Source organism: Rana temporaria, chromosome 1 (genome assembly GCF_905171775.1).
Source record: "Rana temporaria chromosome 1, aRanTem1.1, whole genome shotgun sequence".
Lineage (NCBI taxonomy): Eukaryota > Metazoa > Chordata > Amphibia > Anura > Ranidae > Rana > Rana temporaria.
In genome coordinates, this window is record NC_053489.1 from 624170665 (window position 1) to 624190961 (window position 20297).

The following is a 20297-nucleotide window of genomic DNA, read 5'->3' on the forward strand; positions in this document are numbered from 1 at the left end:
CTCTTTCTTTCAGAATAACACAAAGTAAACAGGCAGGGTGTCCATGGCAGAACTAAACACTTACTCATGAACAGGGATATTTGCCAGTTCCCGTGAAATCTTTAAGCCTTTAGCTGTTACTTGTGGGTTCCTCTTTACCTAATTGAGAATTCTGCATTGGGCATTGAGTCGTCTTGGCTGGACGCCTACTTCTAGCAAAAGAAGACAGTACTCTCCATTAATAGACCGTTTTATCTGTCGACTGAACACTTTGAGATTTCTTTGTATGCATTTCCAGCCATATGCGGGGATTAACTACTTTTATACATTGAGGGCTTCTTTTTGCGAGGCATGGTTCACATCAGCTCATGCTTCTTATGAACAGCAATCTTAACCTGTTTGAGTGTCTTATCAACCAAAGTAGCTTTAAACCACACCTCCAAGCTAACTTCATTAATTGGATGGCAGGTGTGCAAACTACTGACTCCAATAAACTTTTGTTAAAGTATTTTGCAGGGGGGCAGCACGGAAAGAGTCCCCACTGGCTTGCATTACACTGTTAGTGTTGTGCCAGTCTAAGGCCCCTTTCACACATGCGGACCATTCGGATCCGCCTGTCAGTTTTTCCAGGCGGATCTGAACGGGCGCTCCATGTACCTCTATGAAGCGTTGGATGTCAGCGGTGACATGTCCGCTGACACCCGATCAGATCCGATCCTCTCCGCTAAAATGTGACGGATGCAAACCCTATTTTGCATCCGTCTGGCGGATCGGATGAAAACGAACAGACGGTTCGTTTTCATCCGATCCCCCATTGTGGAAAGCAGAGATCTGACTGGTCCGTCTCTGTACAGTGTACAGAGACGGACCTGTCATCTTTCGGCTCAGCGGGGATAAACGGAGTGATCCCCGCTGAGCAAGCGGATGTCCAAAAAACGGATCCTCCCAGGATCCGCATGTGTAAAAAGGGGCCTTATGGGGCGGGTTGGGCTGAGAGGAAAATTAGTCTAGCGCCCCCATAAAGCGACTGGACTGATTCCGGTATGCGGACAGCCGGCATTCCGCAACTGCTTTTGCGCTGCTTCTAACTTTGACTGTCCTATCATCCTGGACCACAGATCTTCCTCATAGTGCTATATGTTTTCTGCTGCACCATTGGCATGGTTATATCTTCTTAGTCCTCTCCATAAAATTATCAGAAATTTGTGCTTAATGTAGAACTATAAGCAACACTTTTTTTTTTCATTTTGGATAGCGTAAGGGAGGGTTATAGCCCCTGTCAGTTTATTTTTTACCGTCCCTGTCCCATTGCAGATATTTCCCTTCATTTCCTGTCTCATAGCCAAACATTGCCCTCCCCTGACCCTCAGAACTAGTGTCCCCACTTAAAAATTTCAGGGTGGGTCTTAAACAGGAAGGGGTGTGGCCTTGACAGGAAGTGGTGGGTCATATTTAAAATAGGGGGTACACGAGTTTAGTCAGGCCTTGGGCAGCACAAATCCTAAATACGCTACTGATATGGGGTCACTTACTTTTTCCTCCAGCAATGTGAATGTTTAATGGGTGTGTTCAGTAAAGGCACAAGAAATAAGAATTGTTTGTGCGTTCTCAGTTTAAGCACATGGAGTTTGTCTATTGTTGTGACTTAGATGAGGATTAGATCACATTTTATGTCAAATTACTGCAGGAAACCAGTTAATTCCAATGGGGTTTGCATACTTCTTCTTGCCACTGTATTTCACGAAATGATCTTCTGCTCATCATGAACTTTGCATGTTTGCACGCTGTATTGCAGCCCTCACAGGAAACATTAAATGCGTCATTTTGTACTAGTTATGCTGTCTGCTCTTTATCGTCTTTTCCTTTGTGTTCTCCAAAGTTTGAATCGTCCAGAGTGTCGTCTTCTGAGAAATCCCCTAAACACTGCTACATCGCTATGCCAGATGGCTCCTCCTGTGCCATGGTTGTGAAGGCTGGTTTCTCCATTAAGGAAATCCTGAGTGGCCTGTGTGAGAAGCATGGCTTTAATATTGCTGCAGTGGATCTCTTTTTAGTTGGTGGAAACAAGGTAAGACCCTTTCTGCTAAGTTGGGCTCTACCCCTGTGTTTTTTTTTTTTTTAGTTAGAGTGATACTTTTTGAGCCTTTAGTTGGTCTGTGGAAAAAGTGTTTCTGGATTTACACCGATCATTTATCTGCTACCCCTGCCTTACCCCCACCCACTGATGTTCTCCATTCTCTCACAAGAGGCTTTGCAGCAGTGGGAGCTATTGGCTCTTGCTGCTGTTGACCAACTCCAGTGAGCAGAGATCTTGGGCAGGGCAGAGTCAATAGATGGACACAGTGCTGCTCAGGATCGAGTCTGCACTTGGAGAAGAGGAGGAGCCAAGCCCGCCGGAGGGAGGGCGACTCCAGAAGAGGAGGATCAGGGCTGCTCTGTGCAAAACAATAGCACAGAGCAGATAAGTATTTCATGTTTGAGAAAAAAATTACAACTATAGAATCACTTTAAAAGAGAAGTATGGGATTTTTGGGGGGGAATCACACTTGCCTAGGTAGATGCAGCATCAGTTTCCCGTCGGGTCTAAAACTGAGAACTGAGCAATCAATCATTGCCGATCTTTGGTTACCAGAGCTTTCTGAAAAGAGAGCTGGTGACTTCTCCTTTACATTTAATGGTTACAAATAGGTGGACTCATGCAATTCCACTTGCTACCCAATCTAACTATACTGGCGCTTGGAAGCTGTTTTGGGCCCTTTTTTGCTTCCTCTCCCCTGTCGCAGCTCTTTTCCCAATCCCTAGATAGCAGCTGTGAAAACTTTGTAAAAACTAACTTTACCTCCTTTTTACTTTCATTCCTCTTTTCCCGATAGCTGGCAGAGCAGTAGAAAAAAAAATATCCACCCAATCAGATAAGGAAGTATTTTGTTGTATCCTGGCAGATTAAAAACACAGATTGCAAATTGATGTTTTTTGGGTTAGATTATTGTTATTCTGTCAAAGTAAAATGCAGGTTGCCACTACTGAATTCTTATTTTGAGAATGCTAGTTTCTGACTGTCATGCTAATTCTTTGGCTTTAACCACTTCCGGACCACCATTGTCATATGACGTCGTGGACTTTAAAGGAGTAGTCTGAAGCCCCATTCCACAACATGCCACAATGTAGCCAATGGAAATACCTTTTAAAAGACGCCACTTTCATGAAAATCGGCCCAGCAGTTCTTCTTTTATTCCCTCCCGAAGTTTTCTGCACTTCCGGGTTCTCTTCCACGGCCGCCATGATAAAACTACCTCTCCCAGCATGCCCGCTCCTCTCTTCCGGTAATCTCCTGCCCTCCCCCTGTAACTCCCCCGCTCGGCCCCCTCCCTAAATTATAATCTTACACGCCCCCTCATCTCGCACCTATTTTCCCTATCCCTGCCTCTTAAAATGTGTCCTTCTATTGGATTGCCGAGCTCCAATGAGCTTTCGGCTAATGTTCTATAATGAACAAAATATAAAATATATATATACTTGCATTATATGAAATTGGAAGAGAATATTTCCCTGGTAAAAATCGCAATAAAACACCGTACACAAAGTATTCCAGTCCAGTCCACAATGAAAATGTATTGTTGTTAAAAAACATTTATAGCCAAAAGGAGGGGTTACATATGTAAGGAATCCCCTTTATTTTAATATTCATTAACACTTTGATTAGTATTGGACACTTTACAAGTGACCAATACTAACCTTACATAGCTGTTGCTTTGTAATAAGATACTGTCTCCCTACGCTGGGAGAAAGGAGCAAGACGTGCTGTGAATAAGCGTACATAGTACGCAAGCGTACAATGGACTTTTGTAGAAATTTACTATCCGTAGATTTTTCTATTGTCGGCCGTGCGCATGCGCGGTACGTAACCGCTGATTGGAGGACAGCGCTCCAATAGGCGTTTGCTGAGCTGAGCCAATGGCAGCTCAGCGCATATATGAATAAATTAAGTCAGGGGGAGTATTCGACTCCGGGCAGGGAGGCCGGCGCAGCCCGCAGTGACTCCTGGGATCGATGAGTCACCGGGCAAAGATGGCGGCGGATGAAGAAGAAATAGAAGTCGAGCGTCATCAATAGACCCAGCTTCCGGCCGGAGAGAAAAACGAGGAGAAGACCGGGAAGAAGACCATAAGGAAAACGTGAGTATATTTGAATGTGTTATAACTTTGTGTGATGCTCTATTTCCCCCAGAAAAACTTGGCTTCAGACTACTCCTTTAAGTGGGGATATCTGAATGATGCAGCTGCAGGCATCATTCATATATCGTCTTTCCCTGCACCGTAAAAAACAATAGTGGCTTTTCAGCCACTTCGTTGTTTTTACAGGCGGCGCCCTCCGGTGCTTCTACCGGCTCGCCCATGCGATCGGTCAGCTCTATGACCTTCGGAGGCCGGGCGCAACATTATGACGTCGCGTCTGGCCTCGGCAGATGTAAGCACTGCCGTTTCTTCTGCTAGGAAGCCGTGATCGTTTTATAAATTGCTCTGCACATACCGTGCAACATAAAAAGTTGCAACGATCTCCATTTTATTGCCTAGGGTCTCTGCTAAAAAAAATATGTTTTGGAGGTTTGGAGTAATTTTATAGCAATAAAATTATGATTTTTACATGTAGGAGAGAAGACACAGATTTAGCCTGGGTGGCAAGGGGTTAAAGAGACCCCGTTGGCAGACCATTAATTTCCACTTCAATCCACCCATGAGATAATTTATTTACTTAACTTATTTTATGCATGTTGAAAGGGATCTAAAAGTCTGCCTTGTGTAGACATCCAAAAGCCGTGAGGCTGCTGCTGGTTGTCGCCGTCTTGGATGCGAGATCAGCAAAATCAAATGTCATTTAAGTGGCACTTCAGTCCTTGCAGGCACCCCATTGCGATGTCTGCCTGGAAGAGAGGGTAATTTTAAACCCCCTGGAGCGGAGTACAGATGTCTGCACACAGCAGTGGCTGGCAGTGAAAGTGTTAAATCTCCTGGGCCCCCTCTGCTGACAATAAGCAGTGTGTAGAATGTGCTGGTCTCCCCCCCACAATGTGTAATTTATTGTGTGCCTCTGTTTATTTTGTCTTCCATGTAACTCAGCCGCTCGTTCTCAGCCAAGACAGCAGCATTCTCGAGTCCCGGGATCTAAGAATAGAAAAACGGACGTTATTTCGGTAGGAGAAACCAAATGAATCTACCAAATGTAACATTTTGGGCTGCTGGGAGGTTTTCCATTGCAGACCCTCCTGGCAGTAACTTTTTTCCTGTTCCAGTTTATTTAATAAATGTGTTTCATCAGTGTCTGCACTCCACAGTCTACCAAACTAACAATCTCTCTGGGGTTATTACAGCCATGGATCATTTCACGTCTACTCGTATTTTCCTGTGTATGGAATTGTGCAGCTAAAGCAATTTGAAAAGAATGAGCTCCATGAAAATGTCTTGCCGTGTTTGTAAAGCCTGAGAATAATGTCAGCTCAACATTTAACCTCTTAGGCCTCGTACAGACATGTCTGATGAAAACGGTCCGTGGACCGTTTTCATCGGACATGTCTGCTGGGAGGTTTTGGTCTGATGTGTGTACACACCATCAGACCAAAATCCCCGCGGACAGAGAACGCGGTGACGTAGACGACACCGACGTTCTCTGACACGGAAGGTCAATGCTTCCACGCATGCGTCAAATCAATTCGACGCATGCGCGGGATTTCGGGCCGCTGGTTATACGTCATAACCAGCGGACATGTCCGATGAGTCGTACTAACCATTGGACATGTCCGACGGACATGGTTCCAGCGGACAAGTTTCTTAGCATGCTAAGAAACTTTTGTCCGCTGGAAACCTGTCCGCTAGCCCAGGAATCCGGTCCGCTAGGCCGTACACACGGTCGGACATGTCCGCGGAACAGTTTCAGCAGACATGTTCGGTCGTGTGTACGAGGCCTCAAACAAGAGCTCTGATCAAATAGATCGTTGGATGTAAAACTGACAACATGCATGTACCTTTCCTAGGGACTTCAAACTAGAGGCACTCGTGTGCAAATGATGTAGTCGTAGTAGTATTATTATTCAGGATTTATCTAGCGCCAACAGTTTACGCATCGCTTTACAACATGAGGGCAGACAGTACAGTTACAATACAAATCAATACATGAGGAACCAAAGGACCGTGCTCATTAGAGCTTACAATCTAGAAGAGAGGGTCTAGTGGAACAAAATGTGGGGGATGAGGTGATGGAGAAAATGAAAATACAGTTACTAGGTGTGGGTAGGATAGGCTTCTGTGTGGAGAAGTGTTTTCAGGGATCTCTAAAAGCTAATGGAGTAAAAGATAATCGGACAGATTGGGATAACGAGTTCCATAGGATTGGAGAGGCTCTGGAGGCGAGCATGGGAGGAGGTGATAAGAGAGCTAGAGAGCAGGAGGTCTTGAGAGGAACGAAGAGAACGAATAAGTTGGTATTTAGAGCCTAGGCTAGTGATATAGTTGGGGGCAGAGTTGTGGATGGCTTTGTAAGACGTTGGTATTTTGAATTTAATTCATTGGGTGAACAAAAGCCAGTGGAGGGATTGACCGAGAGGAGTAGCAGACACAGAGCGGTTGGTAAGGTGGATAAGTCTGGCAGCACCATTCATGATGGACTGAAGTGTGGTTAACCTATGTAGAGGTAAGCCAATGAGAAGGGAGTTGCAGTAGTCGAGGCGAGAGATGACCAGCGAGTGAATTAAGAGCTTTGTTGTGTCATTGGTTAGAAAAGGGCGTTATTTGGAAATGTTGCGGAGATTGAGGTGGCAAGATTTGGACAGTAATTGGATGTGGGGCTTAAAGGAGAGTTCTCACTTATTGCTGTTGGGGTGGTTCTACAGCCTTGGCCAAAAATTATGAGAATTACACAAATATACATTTTTCACAAAGTCTTCTGCTTTAGTGTTTTTAGATCTTTTTGTCAGATATTACTTTGGTATACTGGAGTATAATTACAAGCTTTTCAGAAGTGTCGAAGGCTTTTACTGACAATTACATTAAGTTTATGAAAAAGTCAATATGTGCAGTGTTGACCCATCAAGACCTCTGCAGTTCACCCTGGCATGCTGTCAATCAACTTCTGGAACACATCGTGACTGATGGCAGCCCATTCTCGCATAATCGATGCTTGGAGTTTGTCAGAATTTGTGGGGGAGTTTTTGTTCACCCACCTCTTGAGGATTGACCACAAGTTCTCAATGAGGTCTGGGGAATTTCCTGGCCATGGGCCCAAAGTGTTGATGTTTTGTTCCCCAAGCCACTTGGTTTTCACCTTTTGCCTTATGGCATGGTACTCCATAATGCTGGAAAAACATTGTTCGTCACCAAACTGTTCTTGGATGGTTGGGAGAAGTTGCTTTAGGAGGGAGTTTTTATATCATTCTTTATTCATGGCTGGATTCTTAGGCAGAATTGTGAGTGAGTCGACTCCCTTGGCTGAAAAGCAACCCCACACATGAATGGTCTCAGGATGCTTTACTGTTGGGATGACACCGGACTGATGGTAGCGCTCACCTTTTCCTCTCCAGACAAGGTTTTTTTCCGGCTGCCTCAAACAATTGGAAAGGGGATTCATCAGAGAAAATGATTTTACCCCAGTCCTTAGCAGTCTAATCCCTGTACCTTTTTGAGAATATCAGTCTGTCCCTGATGTTTCCCTGGAGAGAAGTGGCTTCTTTGCCCTTCTTGACACCAGGCCATCCTCCAAAAGTCTTTGCCTCACTGTGTGTGCAGATGTACTCACACCTGCCTGCTACCATTCCTGAGCCAGCTCTGCACTGGTGCCCCTATCCCACATCTAAATCAACTGTAAGAGACAGTCCTGGCGCTTGCTGGACTTTCTTGGGCGCCCTGAAGCCTTCTTCACAAATGCAATAAAAATGTATGTTTTTTTTTTTTTGGAGAACTCTGTTCCAAGCTTTCTTGGTCTTTTGTCATTAAATGTTTCTTTCTTTGCTTTTAGATTGGATCTTGTACCAATTAACCGATCAGTGGGATTAAAAGCCAAACCGACAAAGCCTGTGACTGAAGTCTTGCGTCCCGTTGTGGCTAAATATGGGCTGAACCTTAATGATCTTGTTGCTCGACTTGTAAGTCAGTTTTCAGTTTCAGTGACCAATGATAAATGCTTAGTGGCCCCCCCGATCAGGCTATCCAGGTCTGATAAATTGAATGTCACTGACTTGGTGCAGGGTGGGGAAAGGTTCATCCAGACCCAAAGCACGCTATAGGAAGAGATAGCCCGACCGCCGTACACCTTGTCCATCCTGAGTAGTTGGCAGGTAAAAGCTGCTTTAGCTTAATTCATCCAAGCCATGAATTTGGCCAGGCTGTGCAGTGGCCAGACTATCTCTTCCTATTTCTACAGTTTGAGGTGGCACCATGTTTTATAATTTCTGCACAAAACAAAATTAGAGAGAAAAATAATAAATTGTTTAGCTTATCATCTAGGTTGATGTTACAAAGTGTGTTCTGAATGCAGTGGGACTAAAGGGAGGATACTCGCCTTCCTAACCCTCCTTCGCTGGCGCCATCTTCTTCTGTGTGGCAGGTTTTGCCCAACTTCATTGGCCAATGGGGGATGATGTCACTGCTCTGCTTGCTTAGGATCTAGTTATCCTGGCACACCAGCCGCTGTAAGGTGAGCTGGGCATGCACAGCTCTATTTACAGTCTGGGGGATTGCTGTGAGCAGACAGCAGGTAGGTATGTTTTATTGCAGAAGAGACATCGAATGCAATTACAGTACTTTAGTATAGCTTCAAATATATACACCAGTAATAGTCCATAAGCGGTAGAAACAAATGAACTGTCTAACTGTTCTGTCTTTTCAGAGTGGGGAGCAGGAGCCCCTAGACCTGGGTGTCCCTATATCCAACCTGGACGGCCAGAGAGTTGTATTGGAGGAAAGGGATGGTTCCAAAATAAAAGGTAAGTGAACTCGCTCTTACTCGCTTTAATACCTTCTCATATCCTATTTACTTGGTATGATGGGGCCCCAAATTATATCGGCTCTCTTTTTAAAAAATTCAGCCCCTTAATGACGAGGCCATTTTTTGTGATACAGCACTGCGTTACTTTAACTGACAATTGCGTGGGAGTGCGACTTTGTACCCAAAAAAAATTGATGCCCTTTTTTCCCACAAATCGCTTTCTTTTGGTGGTATTTGATCACCTCTGCGGTTTTAATTTTTTGCGCTATAAACAAAAGAACGGCGACCATTTTGAAAAAAAAATTTTTTTTACTTTCTGCTATAATGCATATCCCAAAAAAATAAAACATTTCTTGTTTCAATTTAGGCCAATATGTATTCTGCTACATATTGTTTGTAAAAAAATACCAATAGGTGTATATTGATAGGTTTGCACAAAAGTTATAAGGTCTACAAACTACGGGATAATTTATGATTTTTTTATTATTGTTTTTACTGGTACAGTAATGGCGGTGATCAGCCAGGGGAGAATCATGTTCTCCCCTGTCAGATCCCCTGTTCTGCCAGAGGAGGCAGGGGCCGGACATGGCGTAGATCGACGCGGATTCTGCAGCGATCTATCGCCATACGTGGGAGCAAATACTTGTATTAGACAGATATCTGCTCCCCCCTGAAAGGTGCCAAATGTCACACAGGAGGGGGGGAGGAACCGGAAAAGCGGAAGTTCCATTTTTGGGTGGATCTCCGCTTTAACCATGGGTCATTGAGGCCTAGTTGTCCAGGTCACATTCATTGTTCATCAGTGTATGTCGGATTTATCTGGTACATCATCATGTCCCATTGTGCTCATTTTCAAACTCTGAAGTTAGCGAGCTCTCTGCTTACAAATTTTTATTTTCTCAAAACCTATAATAATGTATATGGTGATATTTAATGTGTGTTTTGATTGCAGACAAAGGAAAGAATCCTGTGATGAAGTCAAACCCTACATTAGCCAATCCCAGGAACTTCACATCTACGGTAAGGCACCATTTCGAAGCACAGGGACTCAGCGTCCCCTTTCCACCACAATAGTTATAGTTCTCCTTTGAAATCAGTTTGGTGGGACTTGCCTCATCAGAATTTGAGAATCAGAAAATTAACTTTTTTTTTTAAATTATCACTGGTAGACTATCACACGTGACCCTTGATGTGGTGCCTGCTGTCATATTATTAATCTTCTGGTGCTGCGGAGGGTAAATAGTCGAGGGACCTGATACAGGCACTCATCAACATCACACACGCCAACTATGCCTGCAATTTTTGCCCCCTCTTCAATTCATAGGAGCTGTACTATAGAACCTGTCAATGAAAATCTCTATTAATGTAGGATGGGCAGAAGAATGAATGATTTAAAGAAAGGGGAAAAAAAAGCATTAGTGATCGGTACCGATCACTGACTCTATTCATTAAGACAAGGAAGGGGTCAGTAAATTACACATTTACCAGCTCCTTCCCCCGCTCTCCATCCTGACAGATTCCCTGCAGCAGCCGGCGGGGGGTGGGAGGAGGTAACCTAGCAGCATCCAGCGGCTACATGGAGGGATCGGTCCCTCTACATGCCGCCACCCTCCTCTCCAGGTGTACAGGGGGGCTGGGTCACAATGGCAACCCTTGTAAATTACACCCCTGCTGTGTCCTTCATGCTTTGAATTGCAGATGTTCTGTAAAGGTGAACTTGCGCTTTAACCCACCAAGTATCCCTTCAGTTTACAGTTTATTGGTGTTCTTTGCCGTCTTCAATAAACCAATAAATTAGGTAAATGTGGAACCTTCGTCTGTGTTCTTACAGGTAGAAGATCGGCCTCTTGTGAAGTCTTCCTCCATTAGACTGAGAGGGGAATTTGGGAAAGGCACAAGAGATTTTCGACTGCAGAAAAAAGATGAAGCGGTGATGAGAGTGGGCAGAAAAAAGCAGCATAAAATTAATCTGGATGAAGCAGAAGGTAAATACCTGGAAGCGCACTGCTTCATTACACTTTAAAGGTATATGTAGTGTGCTGTAAAAGTGGCAGTTAGAGAATATAGTCATTGTCACGGTGGGGGGGTCCCCTGGTAGAACACTGTGAGAAAATGTTGCCTGTTCCCCTTTTGGTCCCCCAGCAGAGTGCCCACTGTGAGTACTGCCATTCCACGTAGAGGCCTTGGGAATGTGTGCTGCTTGCAGGTAAGTATGAAGTCTAGGGAGAGCCCAGGAAAAAGGATGGGCATTGTGCGTATGTTTGTCACTCCTACATAGAATGGTTCCCTGTACTGTGCAGGGGGGTGTTTAGAGTGTCTGCAAATGTTTAGAATTCAAATCGGCTAGGGTGAGAAATGGGTATGACAGGTATTCATCTTTTAGGGGAAGGATGAGGGTATTTATCAGCCCTTGGTTGGCTCTTAGTTCAGTGATGTGAATTTAAGGGTAGAGTGGGGGAGAGATTTATAGGGGTTTTACACCGATCAGTCATAACTAGGGTTGTCCCGATACCAGTATCGGGACCGATACTGAGCATTTGCGGGAGTACTTGTACTCCCGCAAATGCCCCCGATGCCAGATCCGATACTATCCCCCTTGCCCCCCCCCCCCCCGCCGCCGTCGTTGCCGCCACCGCCGCTGCCTAGTTAATCAGCGTACGGGGAACATTACAGCTTTCATTTGAATAGCTGTCTGTTCCCCGCCGCGCCGCGTATAGACACTCCCCCTTGCTCGGGATTGGACGGGTGATCTGTCTATCAAAGTGCAGATCACCCGTCCAATCCCGAGCAAGGGGGAGTGTCTATACGCGGCGGGGAACACACAGCTATTCAAATGAAAGCTGTAATATTCCCCGCACGCTGATTAACTAGGCGGCGGCGGTATCTAGGTATGTGGGGGGACATGGCTGCATCTGTGGGGGGGACATGGCTGCATCTGTGGGGGGGACATGGCTGCATCTGTGGGGGGGACATGGCTGCATATGTGGGGGGGACATGGCTGCATCTGTGGGGGGACATGGCTGCATCTGTGGGGGGACCTGGCTGCATCTGTGGACACATTTTAAAAAAAAGTATCGGAATCGGCGAGTACTTGGAAAAAAAGTATCGGTACTTGTACTCTGTCCTAAAAAAGTGGTATCGGGACAACCCTAGTCATAACATAACATTATGACCACCAACCATAACATGACCACAAACCTAATCTTAAGTCCCCATTTTGCTGCCAAAACAGTCCTTGACACATAGAGGCATGGACTCCACTAGACCTCTGAAGGTATGCTGTGGTATCTGACACCAAGCCACCAGTAGCATATCCTTTAAATCCTGTAAGTTGTGAGGTGGGGCCTCCAAGAAAATTTTTTTTTATTTCCTAGCACATCCCACAGATGCTCAATTGGATTGAGATCTGGAGAGTTTCTAGACCAAGTCACACACCTTCCATTGATGCTCATGTGCCCATTGTAGGCACTTTTGACTGTGAACATGAGTCATCCAACCAGTCCGCAGCTCTCAATCCGACACCTTTTAAACTGGAACCAGCATTAACCTTTTCAGCAATTTGAACAGTAGCTGTTCTATTAAAGTGGACTACACAGGCCAGCCCTTGCTCCCGATGTGCATTAAAGGGTGACTAAAGGAATTTTTTTTTTTTAGCTAAATAGCTTCCTTTACCTTACTGCAGTACTGGTTTCATGTCCTCATTGTTCATTTTTGCTCTAATCCTTCTCTGTTCTGAACACTTCCTGGTTGTCTGTTTCCTGATGAAAAAAGTCATGGGAGCTTTCTCTCTGTGGTCACTAATCAAAGAGGTGTGATTACTGTGTGTCTAAAACCCCTCAACACCAATCAGTTTCGTTTTCCAAACCATCACTGCCCTGTATTGGCTCTGTGCAGCATCGAAGCAATAAACATGCAAAAACGAAACAAACTGTAGGTACATTATATGATTGATTTTGATATATTTTTAATCCTTTTTAAAAGGAATTGGTTAACTATTATGTCTCTATACCCTGTAAACAGTCATTTCAGCAAAAAAAACATTTACGCCGTTTCCGTAAGCCATTATCAGGCCTAAAGTTATTCCATCTATTAGATGGAATAGTAATGTTAAAGTATGGCCGCCGTTCGAGATTAAAAATGTTTACGTCGTTTGCGCAAGTCGTCCGCGAATAGCGATTTACGTCGTCTACATCCGCGTTGAAATCAATAGGCCCGTGCGGCGTACTTAGCCGCAATGCACACTGGGAAATGTAGGCCCCCAAGCGCATGCGCAGTAAAAAGAAAAACACCAAAAACGTAAGGTCAAGCCTTATTGACATAAAACACGCCCCCCTTACACACATTTGAATTTGGCGCCCTTACGCCCACCCGCTTTAGGCACAATGCAGGCAAGTGCATTGTGAATCATGTACTTGCCTAGCTAACTTACGGCGGCGTAGCCTAAACATGCTAAGCTACGCCGCTGTAAGTGTAGGCACATCTACCTGAATCTACCTATATAGCTCTGGGCTATGTTTGCACAGCCTAGGAGCCTCAACCCAAGGATTGCTGAAAACGGCTCTGGTTGCAGGACTATTGCCACCAAGTTAAGGAGATGCAGAAGAGGCAGGTGGAGGAGTCTTCTTTCTAGCATTTATAAAGTTTTGGGTAGCTGAATCTTTACATTTTTGGGGATTTACAGTGTAAAATATGTAGAAATTAAAGCTGCACCAGCTAAATATATTTTCTGACCATGTAAATCTTTCAGGAGATGTGGTTTCTAACTACATTATTATTTTTTTTTCCCTTGTAGCCTTTTTTGAGATGATTTCGAAAGCACAGGGCAATCGGGCAGAAGACCAACGAGGCCTCCTAAGGAAAGAAGACCTGGTCCTTCCAGATTTCCTTCGATTGTCACCTCCCAATGAGATTTCTTCAACCACGGGAGCAGGACAGACTAGCAGAAAAAAGATGGAGAAGAGCACCAGCCTTGACAAAGGCACCAATGGTGCTTCCCGTGGGTTCCTAGGTACAAGACAAGACTTCACCCAAAATGGTGCAGACAGGTCTGCCAAGTTCAGTGGAGCGGGGAAAAGGGACAAAGACGAAACTGTGCCACCTTCTGGAAGGAAGCTGTATGCTCCCTTTAACCCTCCACTGTCTCCAATCCTTCATGTCCAGGACAGACACGCCGCCAGCCGCGAGCGGCAATCTAAAGACTTGTCCAGCGGCAACATTCAGACTATCGAAGACGACAATGTGGCGGATCTCACCCTAGTGGCGGAAGGAGACATTAGCAGCCCCAATAGCACTTTACTTCCACAGCCCCCAACACCACCGCGCGACATTAGTAAGCTGTCCGAAGCCAACTTTTCACCCCCTCCTCCCTGCACAGGCAGCAAAGATAGTTCTGGATGTCAGAGATCAGGTATTTCCGGATTTTAAGTTTACGTTCTGATTTTACAAACCACTCGCTTCCATTTTATGTATATACTTTTTATTTTATTTTGAGTTTTGCACTTTTAAAATATTGCAGATTTGCACATTGTTTTTATTTGTTTATACAGTATGTATGTATATATGAGGTCGTTGTGCATATCATACCCCTCCTTCAGTGCCGATAAGGCCAGCAGGAACTGTTTACAATTCAAGTGCCAAAACTGTTTACAAAATCAGATCTGTTATAACGCTGCCCACAAACCTTCAGACCGTCTGTGAGATCGGAGGGTATTAATGATCCTTCTACGAGATTGCAGTACTCTCAACTTGTGTGCTGATGCTTTTACATCATTGGCTGCACTGGAAAATGCTTCATCTTCAAGCTGATTTAAAGTAAAATGTTATCAAACTCCTAACTTTAGTTCATAAATCGTATAAAAAACACAATAATATGCTTTTTTCATGAAAATTGATCATCTGTAAAAATAACTGGAAATAACGACTTGATTTTGGATTTGATCAGGACACGAAAGGAACCGCACGTGGTCTCCTTGAGGCTGCAAAAAAAAAGTAATAAACGTTAAAAAAAATTGTAAAGTTTTGGAGGTGGGCAGCAGCCACATTCCAGACTAGCAAAATAGATTTTTTTTTTTTTTTATTAAATTTTGTTTTTTAATTTAAACTCCATGTGCTTTTTCCAGATTAGAGCAGTTAGATCCCTGTAGCATGGACATTTTTTTTTTATTATTGATATTTTCTAAAATGCCCAACATTGAAAGGGGCCAAATCTACTCTGATCTCTCACGCAGAGGAATAAGGCGCACGTGCTGGCGAGGAATTTTAATGTAGATGTAGTTTTGAACTTTACCTCTCTGAACCTTTACATATAATCTCCTGTCTTGAGCTGGTTCACGGTGTGGCTGTAGTCTCATTATTTTATTATATTTTTTGTTTAAAAAAAAGTCTTCAGCTCAACTTCTTTGACCACATTAAATAAAGCAGCAGTGATGAGCAGCCAATCAGATTTTATAACCAAAACCATGAAATAGTTGCTACAAGCTACATTGCCATTCAGAATGCTGGTAGCCCCCCCCCCCCCTTTTATTTTTTTCGGTCTGTAGGTGACAAATGGGGTATTAGATCATATTTTCCTTTTTTTTTATTATTATTATTTTTTTTATTCTTAAAAAAAATATATCACACCAGGTCTATTGAAGGACTGGCCAAATATTGATCAGATTGTATAATTTTGTACATTAATTTTGTTTTATTTTTTTATGTTTAAACATAGATCAAAATGTGGCATAAATTGTATAAATATTTTATTGCGTTTCGCGTTCATCTTTTTTTTTTTTTTTTGTGTTCACATAAGTGAACAGTTGGAGAGGATTGTAATTCGAATTTTGACTTCTTAGCACACATGGAACTATGCTTTTCCTGGTCTTCTGTAAACCCAGCACATCCTGTTTTGCATGTTTGCCGATAACCCAGACTATGTATAAATATTCTGTATAGTTTTTATCAGTCCTTTATTTTTTGACGCAAACCATGTTATAGCAAGTGTGCCTTTCTGATGCATGATCGTGTGTTTCCATAGAACTAGTTTTCTGCTGTGATTCCTCAATGATTTGATATTGATTTCAATACACACCATACATTCCTGAAACTTCTTGAAGGCATTCTACGTTTACCGCCCAGCAAGTGAAGCAGCAGCAGCCATTTTGAAGCTTTGGCATAAAAGAAAGGGCAGTTCTTATTTTCTATACCAGCCAATCAGTTTCTCCATTTATTCAATATTGCATTTGGAAAATCAAAGGAAGTCTGGTTGCTGTGCACAACAAGAAACTTTGTTCCTTAAGGCGTATGTAAACAAAAAAACAAAATTGCAATATATACCAGACCTTAGTCTGAACGCTAATGCAGCCATTACATGCTAAGAAAATTTCAGCAACTACATAAATGATCTGCTGATCTTGCTAGGAATGTAGTGTCCCTTCCTCTGAAGTAAAAGCAAGCAAAAACAAATGCATCTCTTTTGTAAACCACTAATCCCATCAACCCAGCATGCATTGGAGATACACAAAGGCAGGGTCAGTTGAAGTTCAGTCTGGTTGTCAGCCATGGCTCCTTCCACAGATACAATGGAGGAGTGAACATAGCCCTCCAAGGACAGGAAGTGTATGTGTTTGCAGGTTTACCAGGTGAAAAATAAAGGAGGAAAAGACTGAATAAAAAAACAAATGCAGCCACCTTGTCTAAATATATTAATTTTGGTTTGAGTTTAGATAGGCTTTAAGACCACAAAAAGGACACACTCATATATTGCATTCAAAGTGGACAGTTCAAGACATTGTCAATTGCCAAAGCTCCAGTCCAGTGCTAAAAGCTGCCATTATTGGCCACCTACTGAAAGCCGTGTAGGTCAGTAATGTACAAGGTGTAATGTGCTCTGTCCCAGAAATAGCACAGGGTTGAGTAGGGAAATTAGAACCATTTAAAGCCCAACTCTGAGCAGACTCCTCTTACCCCCCCCCCCCCATGCAGTGGGGCTGTGCCTGCACTGCGAGGGTCAACTACTTGTTTTTTTCTAGGGGTGAGCACAAAGATCATACTCTCCTGATCTGTCGATCCTCTAGAAAACTGTGCTCCCCCACGTCCCAGAGTGTGCCGTTCCTGACTATGGTGCGTTCTGACATCAGGAACAGTCTATTTTCAAAACCGCTGGAGCACGGGGGTGCCCAACTGGTCTTGTGCAGGAATGCGCAATGGGTCAGATAAGTATATCCCAAGATGTCCTCTCCCCTAGAACAAAACAAACAATTAACCCATGCAAGTGCGGGCATTAGGGATCGAACAATATCGTTTTTTCAGGGCTGATACAATACCGATTTTTTTTTCAGCTGCCTTTTTAGGGCGATATCGCGTGCCAATATTCTTCTATACAATTTAAATTTTTTATAGTTATACACTTTTTCTATTTTTTTAATCACTTTTACTGCTGTCGCAATGAATGTAAACATCCCTTGTGACAGTAATAGGCAGTGACAGGTACAAGCCCCTCCTGCATCTGAAAGTATTCAAAACTTCAAGATACTTTCTATTTTTTAAAACTGGCGCTTTTAAGATGCCAGCAATCTGGAAGTGATGTCATGACATCACGTCACGTCCGGGTTACTAGATTAGAGACAAACAAAGCATCGGCTTTGTTCGGGTCTTTGGCCAGCCAGTGAATGTGGTGGCTGGTGGCTTGGCTCTCCTGGTGGGACAACCCATGATACAAATGTTAAGTGGAAGTTCTAGTGTGTATTGCACCTTGTGCCCTTAGTGGAAGGTAAAACTTTCTTAAGGAATTGACAAACTATATCGCCATACATGTTCATGGCTATTTGTCCTTTTGTCATATCAGCCAGTCAGTCTGAGGATCTAGTTGTGACATCACTGTAGATTAATAGACCCAATCGGGGTAATCGGAGAACAATTGCAGCTTCTGCTTTCTATAAAAATATGGAATTTTACCAGTTGCTTGTTTTGCAGAATTGATGTGCTTTAGAAAAAAGAATTGCGGCATAAAATTAAGAAGTCTAAACGTAGAATAAATGGAAGACTTAGAAATGCAGAATAAAATATAGAAGGAAAATGGCACACACTTTAAATCTTGTGCTCGAGAAGTAAAATTGGAAACTGATTGGTTGCTATGGACAAGTATACTTCTTTCCTATGGCATATAACTATATTAATTTCCTGAGGCCCATTGACACTTGGACCTCGTGTATGAAAAATAAATGGGGTTCAAGTATCAATAGGCCTCAGAAAATGAATTCATGATTCTTGTCAGGAATATTTGTTAAGCCATCAAAACGGTGACTTTTTGGTGATATTATACAGGATTTGTATAGCATCAACAGCTTTTATTAAATATATTGCATTGCGTTACCATTCAGCTTTCAAACCGGCTGCCTTGCTGCACTTAGACTGAGTATTTTTTACCTGAATTGTGATATCGGTGTAAAGACAACCCCATTGTAGAATCCCATTAAGATGAATTTCATTCCTTCAGCTGATCTTGTATACTGCATGTCAATCCAATGCTGTCCAATCTGTAGCCTGTGCTCACACCTTCTTGCTCTGTAGATACCCTGATTGTAGACATATTGTGTGTGCCATTTTGTACTGATCTTCTCAAAATGTAATAAACTCTTCTCTCCATTCTGCATCTCCCTTGCTTCTTTGTTTCTGCTTCTTTTTGGAGCGTCAATCTAACAAATTCATTCTAAAATGAAAAGCACCATTTAATTTTTATCACATGACTTAATTCAGTTAACACAACCATTAAATTACCTTCAACCTCATAAGTCTGCAGTGCAACTTATCTTTTCTTTAGATACACATTCTATTTGGTCATGGTAAAAATACATATACTTCTGCATGAAAGTGTGTCTACCTATGTTCTAAATGGCATGTTCTTTTCTAATGTGGTACTATTTGATGTATTTTCCCAACCCTCCATCTGCCAGAAGTTTCCAGTATAGGGTACATTTTTGAAAGCTGAAAAACTACTGGGGGAAGAGGCCACTTGGCCTTGGGCACATCTGTTAAATGTGTTGCATGTAGACTTTGGGTGATGGTAAACCTAGTTCCATGATTGTTGAACCTAATTCTTCATGGACGTTCTCCCTGCAGCGCAGGTTTACAAAGTCACACATTGAGGTTGATTTACTAAAGGCAAAGCTACTGTGCACTGCAGGTGAAGTTGTGACAGAGCTTAGTGAATAAGGTAAAGCTTCACTTTGTAAAGAATACCCAATAACATGCAAGGAAAATAAAAACTGCATTTTTTCTTGCACCTGATTGGATGATGGAAATCAGCAGAGCTTCTCCTCCTTTACTAAGATGTAGATCTCCTCTGTTGACCGCAGACAGGTGACGGGGGATCGCAAACAGATCCCCAGGTTGCCGATGCTGTGTCATCCGTCCCCCCCCCCCCCCCCCCCACAGCTTTAGAGTGCCCAGGCGCATGTTCAAACAATCCCAGCCCGCAGAGACGGCCCCTGCCCCTTGCATACATGTAGCTGTGGGGTGGGGAAATCCTCTGAAATAGCTTGGAAGGATTCAGGCTCTTCCACTGATTGCAGTACTCTCCTCCATCGGTCTCCCCTCCCCTCTGATCCATCCAAGGCACTTGCAGGTGAGAGGAGAGCCAGCAGAACATGCAGCTCTGTCATTAAAGCTTCCATGCGCTACGCTACATATGTAAAGATTTTTTGTGCCTTCCTTACCCCCCCCAATACTTTACCCTCCTGACCTCCCTGCACCATGCCCTCCTGACCCCCCCCCCCCCTTACTCTGCCGTCCTGAGCCCCTAATACCATGTCTTCCTGACCCCCCACAATACCTTGTCCTCCTGAACCTTACTCTTGTGACCCCCCCTTGTTCTCTGCCCTCCTCACCCCCCAATAGCATACCCTTCTGACCCCCTTCGCCCCTGTCCGTCTGCTAGGCCGCAAGGGCCCCCATCTAATCCTAGTACTCTCCTCAGGGCTCTCTACCTCCACCCCGTTCAATTTATAACTGTTCCGTAATCCCTTTGTTTTCAATCAATTCCGCTGGACCTAATTTTGGATGTTTTATGTGTTCATGGCCTGAAAACAGTCATTGTCAGGGGATGCTGTCCTCCCACCCTGTCTGCCTGTCCTCCCCTGGGGTTCGGGACTTCTATCAAGGGGTATTCTTCACCATCATCTACACCATACCTAATTGTAGGTTTACTTGATCTCTTGGCTCCTGCTGGGGCACCTAGTGCATAGGTTATGGCGTCAGTTAAAGTTTTAAGGATTGATCTGTTCATATCCGAGATTATGCTGCTATCTGGAGAGATTGGAGAAGTAGGGTTAGCGTCTTGTTCAGAGGTGGTTCCTCTCACAGGGGTG

At 43.7% G+C, this 20297-nt stretch overlaps 1 protein-coding gene across 1 annotated transcript in view; it reads left to right on the forward strand.

The window, feature by feature from the left end:
* RGS12 (regulator of G protein signaling 12) overlaps positions 1 to 20297 on the forward strand; it is a 319121-nt gene that overhangs the window by 279344 nt on the left and 19480 nt on the right. Inside the window, exons 11-17 of the mRNA XM_040335346.1 lie at positions 1859 to 2047; positions 5097 to 5170; positions 7984 to 8110; positions 8854 to 8950; positions 9905 to 9972; positions 10784 to 10937; positions 13745 to 14359. Of these exons, the coding sequence (XP_040191280.1) occupies positions 1859 to 2047; positions 5097 to 5170; positions 7984 to 8110; positions 8854 to 8950; positions 9905 to 9972; positions 10784 to 10937; positions 13745 to 14359 (1324 nt within the window). The remainder of the gene's footprint in view (positions 1 to 1858; positions 2048 to 5096; positions 5171 to 7983; positions 8111 to 8853; positions 8951 to 9904; positions 9973 to 10783; positions 10938 to 13744; positions 14360 to 20297) is intronic.